Raw genomic sequence first — 10677 nt, forward strand, 5'->3', positions numbered from 1 at the left:
TCCAAACTTCCGGCCAAAAGCTCCGGAACACTTAACGAAGTTTTTAACGGAATGACCAAAATGATGGATGGTGGACAATCTCATGGACTGCTTTTATCGATTTGAAATCTCAGAGACCAAAGTGATTAGTTATGCAAATCTTAGAGATCATTTTGACGATTCAACCTATTTTTAATTATTTTTCAACATAATTCGATACTTGCCTTTCAACAACCTGCATTGTTTATTTCTTTATTTATTTATAATGGTAATCAATACTACACATTGTTAAAAATTGAACTTCCTTTACAAAAACAGAGAGCAATGAACTTTTCATATATTTCTATCCGCAGATGGCACTACAAACTGTATCCACCCTTAAATATCATTAGATATCTCGGATGGATAAGGTTGTTATTATGACTGTTTGTGAATTAGCTGACATGGCATAGCTTCCTTGGTTAGAGAGTAGGTGCTCTTTCAATTCAATGCATTCAAGTTTTAATTCTTCTTTCACAATTTTTTTTTATACAACAATATAATTACATTAAGAGAGTGGGAATAATTGGTTTTGAACTCGTCATTTTTTTTTTGTTAAATGATAGATTTTAATAGATAAGTTTACATCTTCTGCAAAAATATTGGAAAAAAATTCAGGTACTATACAATTCCATTTATGGTCACCACCAATCTTTGAGACGTAAGCTGCTACTTCATGTGCTGCACAGTTGTTCACCCTACAACAAACTCAACAGAACTAGCAAGGGACCATATATCATAAATAAGCCCTTCCGTTGCTGCGTCAACTTCAATTTCTTGATTAACCATTCGTATATAATTAAGAGTTTTCACTTATAAAAAAAATAATACCACTAAATCGTAGTACTAAATAGTTCTAAGATATAATAATAATAAGGGTTTTTACCCCAAAAGAATTAGGACCACATTTTGTAGACCGTAAAAGAACAATACTAAACACTATTTGGTTTTTAAACATTACCACAATATTAGCTACAAATATGGGACCCGTCGTGAAATATTTATCAAAGTATGAATATATATGGAGTTTGTGTTTTCCGCCCTTACTGCAATAAAATCTGCTAGAGTCTGAAAAGAATTGTCCCGGCCGGTATTCCTTCTTTCTGTTTTTGGGTTCCTTCCGTATTTTTGGCAGGCTGAAACCGAGCATCTAAAAACAAATTCAAACAGTTGAAGCTACTTTATGTTTAGCCTTCAAACTATCCTCTGTCCAAACCAAAACTTGCGTCTGGTTAGTTTCTGGGTATCCTATTGCTTGCCAATATAAAAGGTGGCTGTGGACATCTCAAATATCATCATCTTCTTCGTTGACAAAGATGGCTCGTGGTCTCATTGCCATTTGTCTCATCACTTTGCTAGCCTGTTCATCTGTGGAAGGTCGAGGCCTAGGTAAACATTCATCCCTAAGCCTTTTAATTTTCTTCATCTTGTTCTACATTTTCGCAGGTTTTCCATTTATGGTCATTTTAAGTGGTTCATCGTGCAATGATATGTTGTTGCAGAACTAGCACATTTAAATGGAGCTGAACATCAGTCCGTGGGGGATCATGTTCACGGAGTTGTAGAAAATGTGACAGTGGGTGGATTCAACCTTCAGTTAAATTTAAGCAACCCTAAACTTGTTGAAGAACTGAAAATTAAACGATCAGACTTTCCATCCGATTTTATGTTTGGAGCCGCCACTTCTGCTGCACAGGTACATGTAAAATGAGTTATGCATATATAGCCTCAAAATTTCTTTGTTAAAATAGATTTTGTTATATTAATCGATGTATGTTGAGCGCAGAGCGAAGGGTCAGCCAAAGAAGGAGGGAGAGGACCAAGTGGTTGGGATCATCGCATGGAAACACTCCAAGGTTTACATAACCTTAACAAGTGATCTTATCTTCATAATTTTTCCATTCGGAATAATGATCATATTGGAAGTGATGTATTGGACGTGATGGAAGTGAGTAATGTATTTGACGTGATGGAAGTGATGTACCGTCACTTTTCCTTTGTTCCTCACTTTTCCTTTGTTCCTTAATTTCTTGTAATTATACATTTGCTGCACGTTAGCTAGCTTATTCTTTTTGGTTCTTTATATGGCCTATTATTAGGCTTTGTCTTTTTAGCCTTTAAGTCACTCTCAAGCTCTCTATAAGAGCTTCTCCCTTGTACTTGGTTTCTTATGATGAATTATAAAAATAGTTGAAACTAAAAAGTTCAATATGGTATCAGAGCAGGAACCATAGGGTTATGTCTATGTTGTTTTTCTTTTGTTTCATTTTTCCTTCTGTTCATCATTTGTTAAGATGGCAAAAGACAATCCATTCGGTTCTAAGGATACAAGTTCCTCAACCTCAACACCAACCAACATGATACATGGTGAGATCAATCCAAACCAACGACTGTGCTCAGTATTGTTGAACAAGTTCAATTATTTGCCTTGGTCACGAACCGTCTCTCTTGCCCTAGGAGGAAGATCGAAGCTAAGGTACGTAAATGGAACCATCAAGCCTCCAGAATCCACCTCACTTTCTTTTGATGCATGGCATTCAAATGATCAGCTCGTAATGTCTTGGATTCTCAACTTGATGGAGCCCAAGTTGTCGAAGCTCTTCAGCTATTCAGGAATTTCACACATACTCTGGGAAGATGTCAAGGAAATGTATGGCAGCCAGAACAATGTTGCCCGTGTATTTGAACTAAAGAAGAGTCTTGCTGGCTTAAAGCAAGGTGACCAATCCTTCATTCAGCACCTTGGAAGCATGAAATCTATGTGGAATGAGCTTGATCTATACCGTCCACACACAACCGAATCCGCTGTGCTCTTGAAGAGGGCTGATGAAGATAAAGTGTTTCAACTGTTGGCAAGCTCGAGAGCTGAGTATGAAGATCTTCTTAGTCATTTACTAATGACTCCAGAATTACCATCATTCATCAGCGTGTGTCATGCAATTCAAAGGGAAGAAACTCAAAGAAAGGTAATGCATATTGAGCCCAAGTCTAGCTCTGAGGCTAGGGTTTTCACTAGCAACCACAAAATCTTTGGTGAAAGAGTTTTTAATGGGAAGAAGGCTGATTGGAAGTGCACATATTGCAACACTAAGGGGCCCCTACGGGGAAAAATGTTGGATCTTACATCCTGAGTTAAAACCTAAGTTTGACAAGGAAGGGAAAATGATCAAAGATAGGAAAGGATTTGCTTCAAAAGCCCTTCATGCAACTAAGTGTTCAACTGATGAGATGGCAAACTTCACTTCAAATCTGATTTCCTTGATTAATGAATTTGCTACCTTTCTCCAAAGAAAGAACGAGACCATTGAGAATGAAAAGATGATCATTGAAAACTCCATTGCCATGCTTGGAAAATTCGCTGACTTCTTTGATGGTTCAGATACCACAACACACGACAATATCCCAGGTATTATTAGTGCACTCTCCACTGCTCTCAATGCATATCTCACACATGATTTTTGGATTGTAGACTCAGGTGCCACTGATCATATAACTAATAAAACATCTTGTCTACATGAGTTTCAAAAATTATCTAATCCTACTCATGTATCTGTAGCAAATGGTAAAGGGGAACCTGTTCTAGGAAAAGGAAAAATTAGGTTGATGGGTAATGATGTAGAGTCCACTGCACTTTACGTACCTTCATTTCCATTCCAGCTTTTGTCCATAGGAAAAATCACGCATACTTTGGACTGTCTTGCCATATTTTGTCCTCATAATGTTGTGTTTCAGGATCGAGTCACTCAGAAGAAGATTGGTGAAGGGTTTTTCTTAAATGGTCTATACTACCTCTCAAAGAAGTTCAATCTTGTTAAGGATCCCATTGCCAACCTAAGTCATGCCCAGGAGTACCAACTTTGGCACCAACGTCTCGCTCATCCCTCAGAACTAGTGATGTCTAAGTTATTTCCAAATTTTTGTAAAAGCACACATGAGTGGGAGATCTGTCAAATGTCAAAATCCACTAGGTTGCCTTTTGTATCCTCTCAGTCTAGAACCAGTAAGTTTTTTGAAGTTGTTCACTCAAATATTTGGGGACCTTCTCATGTTGAGTCATTCGATGGATACAAGTATTATGTCACTTTTATTGATGATTATTCTAGGGTTACCTGGTTGTATCTTTTACAGTTTAAAGGTGATTTTTTGAAGCTTTCAAAGACTTTCACAAACTAATAACCAATCAATTCGCCTATAAATTATATACTTTAAGGTCAGATAATGGCACCGAGTATACATCTAATAACATGTCCAATTACTTGAGCAATCATGGCATCTTGCATCAAACTAGTTGTGTTGGTACACCACAACAAAACGGTGTAGCTGAGCGAAAGAATAGGGATTTGTTGGAGAAAACAAGGTCCATTATGTTTCAGATGCAAGTTCCCAAGAGATTCTGGTCCCAAGCACTTCTCACTGCAACCTACATCATTAACAGACTTCCAACTTGTGTATTGAATGCTAAGTCACCTTTTGAAGTCATGAAAGGAAGAACTGTCGATTTGACTCATCTCAGGATCTTTGGATGTACTTGTTATGTCCACATCCAAGCTACTCATCGTGATAAACTAGAACCTATAGCTGTGAAATGTGCATTTATGGGGTACTCTAGTTCTCAAAAGGGATACAAATGTTATAACTCACACACTGGGAAACTTGTTGTCTCTAGAGATATTCGGTTTGATGAAGTCACTCCTTTCTTTCACAAGGATTCTGAGAATAATCCTCAGGGGGAGAGTCTAATGGACACCTTTCCACTGCCTACTCCTGGAAAAATTCATGCAAACCTCCCAAACCCTATCATTAATTCCAACATTGATGAAGTGGTCAGTGAGGAAGTACCCAGTGCTCCAACACCACAACCACAAGCTGCAACTCCACAATCAGTAGTAGCACCAAGAAGGAACCCTGCCCGAGATCAACATCCCCCGTTAGGGTTACAAGAGTACGTTACGTACTTTGCAAGGTACCCTATCTCTGAAGCTATTACTTACCAAAAATTGTCAGCCTCCCATGCATTATTTCTAAACCAATTGTCAAACAATCTTGAGCCAAGAAGTTTTCAAAAAGCCGTGTGTACACCTGTGTGGCAAAAAGCCATGCATAAAGAGCTTAAAGCATTGGATGAAAATCAAACTTGGAATGTGGTTGATCTTCCCAAAGGCAAGAAGGTTGTAGGGAGTAGATGGATATACAAGACAAAATTCAATTCCAATGGTACCATTGAGAGATACAAGGCTCGATTGGTAGCCCGTGGTTTCACACAAACCTACGGTATTGATTACAATGAGACTTTTGCCCCGATTGCCAAAATGAACATAGTGATGGTGTTGCTATCAGTGGCAGTCAATCACGAGTGGCCTTTGTTTCAAATGGATGTAAAAAATGCTTTCCTTCATGGTGATCTTGAAGAATATGTGTACATGAAGCTACCTCCTGGACACCTACGAGAAGGTAAACCTAACAAAGTTTGCAAGCTCCATAAGGCTATATATGGACTCAAACAATCCCCTCGAGCTTGGTATTCCAAACTAAGCTCAGTTCTTGAAGTTGCAGGGTTCAAAAGAAGTCATGCTGACTTCTCCTTATTTGTTCGCAGTGGTGTCCTATGCAAGCTCGTTGTGCTTATATATGTTGATGATCTTATAATTACAGGGGACAATGTGAATGAATCAATGTTCTTAAGTTCTCTCTACACCAACAATTTGCTATCAAAGACTTGGGAGTCTTGAAATACTTTCTTGGCATTAAGATGGCCATTTCTTCCAATGGGTTATTCTTAAATCAAAGAAAGTATGTAGTTGATATTCTTGATGAAGCACACATGCTTGAGTGTAAACCTACTCGCACTCCCCTTGTTAGCAAACTTCAGTTGGATGCCAAAGGTGAGCCTTTCTCTAATCCTGGTTTTTATCAGCGCATGGTTGGAAAACTTATTTACCTCACGATTACTCGACCTGACATTGCTTACTCAATGAGCCTTGTCAGCCAGTTTATGCACTCTTCTACATTGGTTCATTGGGAGATTGTCAAGAGAATACTTAGATATCTCAAGGGTTCGATGGGTAAAGGCATACTCATGAAGAAAAATGGGTCCACTCACATCATGCCCTACATTGATGATGATTGGGCTGGTAATGCCCTTGATCGAAAGTCCACCACAGGTTTTTGTACTTTTGTTGGAGGTAATCTGGTCACCTAGAAGAGTAAGAAACAAACTGTGGTTGCAAGATCCAGTGCTGAAGTTGAATATACGGCCATGGTAGCAGCAGCTTATGAACTTATATGGTTGAAGAGTCTTCTATTTGATCTTGGCTTCACCAGCAAGGAACCAATGTCGTTGTTTTGTGACAACCAGGCTGCAATGCATATTGCTTCTAATCCGGTATTTCATGAAAGGACGAAGCACATTGAAGTTGATTGTCATTACATTCGTACACAAGTTCAATCCAATGTCATCAACACTATATACACTAGAAGCCATGATCAACTTGTTGATCTCTTCATGAAAGCTCTAGACTCTACCCAATTTCAATGGTTGTTGTGCAAGCTTGGATCAATTAACCCTCTTGATCCAGCTTGAGGGGGAGTATTGGAAGTGATGTACTGGACGTGATGGAAGTGAGTGATATACTTGACATGATGGAAGTGAGTGATGTACTTGACGTGATGGAAGTGATGTACCGCCACTTTTCCTTTGTACCTTAATTTTCTCCTTAATTCATGGTCTTATGTCTCCCTTGAAACTTGTAATTATACATTTGTTGCACGTTAGCTAGCTTATTCTTTTTGGTTCTTTATATGGCCTATTATTAGGCTTCGTCTTTTTAGCCTTTAAGTCACTCTCAAGCTCTCTATAAGAGCTTCTCCCTTGTACTTGGTTTCTTATGATGAATTATACAAATAGTTGAAACTAAAAAGTTCAATAGATCAGCTAACAAATTTCAATTACAGAAAAAATTTGAAACAATACAAAATTCCCTATGGCAGTCGATGGATATAAACGATACAAGGCGAGTAGCAAAAGGTCAAAACATCCTTAAAAATTCAGTTTGTTCTTAAAAAAAAAAAAGCTAATATACTCTAATCTGAATTTTAGGAAGATATTAAGCTTATCAAGGACGCTGGACTAAATTCTTACAGATTCTCCATCTCCTGGAGTAGGATTTTACCAAGTAAAAAACATTTCTTCTTTATTTTGTTCTTTTTAAATTTTTTTTAATCATTTATAAGAAACTGATGCGGTGTTGATGGATCCTACGTAGAGGGAAGCGTAAGTGGCGGAATTAACCAAGAGGGTATTGATTACTACAATAGCTTGATCGATGAGCTAATAAAAAATGGTGAGAAAGCTACCAGTTTTTATGTACTTGGATAGTTGAATTAAGTATGTGTTTGGCTTAATGTATTTTCTGCGTTCTAACGCAGGCATCACACCTTTCGTGACGATTTATCACTTTGACATGCCACTAGCCCTGGAAGAGAAGTATGGAGGCTTACTGAATCGCTCATTCGTGTAAGCCTTTTTCGAAAACCATTTTGCACGCATATGTCATTTTGTAAACATGAATTGAAAAATATGGACTTCATAAGATAAATAAAGAATATAAGAGCAAGTCCACCCTTGTGGATTGCTCGGGGGACATGCACCAGGAAAGGGCCCGAGGCCCGGTGGACAACCCTCCAGCCTTGGAGAGCCCGAGTGAGGGTGGGAGCCCGAGCACAAGGGGGTGGGGAATTGACAGGCCTGCAGCCAAAGGGCCAGGCATTTTTTTATTTTTTTTGTGTCAGCCCGAGGGCCTGCAGCCCCATTTCCATGTTTTTTTTTTTATTTTGTATTATTTAAACAAGCAAAAAAACTAATATTTTATTACCTATTGCCAGGGGGAGGGCTCCAAGGGTGGAGATGCAAAAGATAATTACTGTTCATTAATGGCAGTTACTATTCATTAAAGGCAGTTACTGTTCAATAGGGTGGATTGAATAACCGATTGCCAGGGGGGAGGGCTCCAAGGGTGGAGTTGCTCTAAGATCAATCTCATAATGTATAATAATGATATGGTCGATTTTCCAGGAATGACTTCAGAGACTATAGCGAGCTTTTATTCAAAACGTTTGGAGACAGAGTCAAACGTTGGTTCACAATTAATGAGCCAAACATCTTGCTCAATATGGTTATGAACTTGGGATTTCCCCACCAAGGAGGTGTTCACTTCCATCAACCCTTTATGCATTAGGGTCTCCTGTGTGAAGTGTTTCGAGACCGTCGGTCCATGCAAGTTTGGTGGTAACTCGTCAACAGAACCTTACCTTGCAGCCCACAACATTATACTTGCCCATGCCACTGTGGTTAAGCTCTACAGAGAAAAATATCAAGTGAGAGACTCGAGGAAATTCATACAAATTCAACTGTTTCAACTTTATAATCTTATTACTAAAATTTAGTTTGAATGTCATCTTCTAGGAACAACAAAAGGGTGAAGTTGGAATAGTGTTTGGGTTAAAACTTAAACTTTGGGCTTAGAAGAGAGTTGGCCCAAAAATAGGAGAAAAGCCCGAAGCATAGCCTAAGTCCAGAAGGCAAAAAAGGCCTTTCTTGATTAGGTGCAGATCATTTGCACCACTTGCTCACCTACCCAAGGGCCAAGTGGTATAGACCAGCCAGCTAATCAGCCTAAAAGTACTTTATGGTGGCAGTACAAGTAAATAGCTTATGAGTCACTATCCTCCAAACTGCATTCGGGCAAGATTATTGCTACATGAGGCCAAGCCAAGGTGTCTATAAAAGGAGAAAGAGAAGTCAGAGTCAAGGACACTCAAACAAACAAATACAAGCACAAACTCTGCTCAAAGCCATATTTTCCTTTAAAACGAAGCTGTAGTCAGCCCAAGCCTTCATCCCTTTCGAGATAAACCCTTTGTAATAGCTCTGCTACCCTGTTCAACTCTTGCTGTAGTATCGATTTCTTTCTGTAAACTCACCTCCCAACCCTTTATCTAAGCTTTCAAATCTCCTGATAAACCATAAAGATAGGAAGTTGCAAGACGATCAGCCTTGCCTGACCCTCTTTGTTTTTGTCTTTTCATTCATTAGCCTAGCAATATGTTGTATACTACAAGTTGTATCCAAGTTATTTCTAGTAATATGGCTATTAAAAGACTCTCTCAGCGCTTGAATTCGATTTGAATATGTCTTCACAGTTCAAGCCAGATCTAAGTTCTAAGTCCTCAGGCATATAAGATTTGATCACTCTAAAAAGTCCTTGGCCTCAAGGCATAAAAAAGAACCTGATGTGGACTTAACCCATCCACGACAAGCTTTGATAACAAGAAGTCCGAAGTTACTTGAGGCGCAAGTTATCGACCCGTCACTTAGTTTTATTTCTATTATATTATGATTACCATAGAACGTTCGAGTACAGAATGAATTCTGATGGGAAGCCTCAAGGCCTATTCAAGGCCCTACAAAGGTACTTATTTGGATTCATCCTGTTTCTCGGGCTAGAACATTGAGTATAGAAGGAGTTATGATGGGAAGCCTCAAGGCCTACACCTAAGGCCCTACAAAGGCACCTATTTGGATTCATTCTGCTCTTCGGGCTCAGGTAATCAGAAGTATAATGGTTATAAGACTTATATAACCAAGAAAATGAACTTTATGTATTCGAGTACTAAGTTAGTTATTAACAGGAAGCCTCAAGGCCTACACCTAAGGCCCCACAAAGGCACCTGTCAATAACTAATATAGTCTCTTGAATATCTAAATAAAACTCAAACATCTGTTTTACATCTGCCATGCTGAAGATGGCAGTGGCACGCCTGAGCACTTAAAAGTTAATCTTGATTATGAGCCTCAAGGCCTACACCTAAGGCCCCACAAAGGCACATTTCAAAGTTAACTTTGTCCTTCTCTTTTAGCCTTGCCCGACAAGCCCGCCAGTAAAGCAGAAGCCCGACAGAAAGCATCAACCGGTGCCGACCTCTCGGGGAGCTGTGTGCTCGTCGGCCAGAAAGCATCCCCGACGGAAATTCTTACCACGAACAAATAGTCCTTGCTTCACAATATTATTTGCCCTATACACAATCAGAGGAAGATAAAGCCGCAGCAGGAAGACTTTTTTATTCTATTTTATAAGCCCAGACAACCATTAACAAAAACTCATAACAAATATTTTATATTGCACATAACATACAAAAACTTATCCGTCATAACAAACATTAAATCCAACATTACAAATTCAACATACAAAAAAAAGAAATAAACTATAAATGCTAGCACAAGTGTCATACATATTCGACAAGAAAGCAAACCACATAAACTACTTAGCAAAAACGGAGCCCGAATGTGACCCAGTTCCTTGTCTGGATCCTTCTTCAGATCCTCCTTGTGATCCAAAAACCCTCCCCATGTCAACATCTAAAGCAGCACCTGCGAGCATTCCACAAAACCCTCCAATTGGAACATCATCAGAAGATGGCATCTCAGGTCGGTATGCAGGCATTTGATATGGCGGTTGTTGCATGTATGGCATGGGTGGCTGCTGCATGTATGGCATGGGCTGTGTCAGATACATCAGATGTGAAGGAGGTTGCTAATGATAGCCTGTATACGGATATACAGGTGCAGCAGGAGGCTAACTTTGGGCTGACTGTTGGGTTCCT

General features: G+C 39.1%; 3 protein-coding genes across 3 annotated transcripts; all 3 read left to right on the plus strand.

The window, feature by feature from the left end:
- Positions 1–1174: 1174 nt before the first annotated feature.
- Positions 1175–1991, plus strand: LOC108170428 (beta-glucosidase 13-like). The gene is made up of 3 exons (XM_017325348.3): positions 1175–1407; positions 1521–1714; positions 1805–1991. The coding sequence occupies exons 1-3, from the start codon at positions 1335–1337 to the stop codon at positions 1895–1897; spliced, it is 360 nt and encodes a 119-aa protein (XP_017180837.1). The 5' UTR covers positions 1175–1334; the 3' UTR covers positions 1898–1991.
- A 321-nt stretch (positions 1992–2312) lies between these two features.
- Positions 2313–3149, plus strand: LOC139196911 (uncharacterized). The gene has a single exon (XM_070823266.1). It carries the CDS (start codon positions 2313–2315, stop codon positions 3147–3149), a length of 837 nt encoding a protein of 278 aa, XP_070679367.1.
- Positions 3150–5767: 2618 nt separating this feature from the next.
- Positions 5768–6217, plus strand: LOC139196912 (uncharacterized mitochondrial protein AtMg00810-like). Its single transcript, XM_070823267.1, has one exon. The coding sequence runs from the start codon at positions 5768–5770 to the stop codon at positions 6215–6217; it is 450 nt and encodes a 149-aa protein (XP_070679368.1).
- Positions 6218–10677: the final 4460 nt, after the last annotated feature.

The sequence above is a fragment of the Malus domestica genome, chromosome 06, assembly GCF_042453785.1.
Source record: "Malus domestica chromosome 06, GDT2T_hap1".
Lineage (NCBI taxonomy): Eukaryota > Viridiplantae > Streptophyta > Magnoliopsida > Rosales > Rosaceae > Malus > Malus domestica.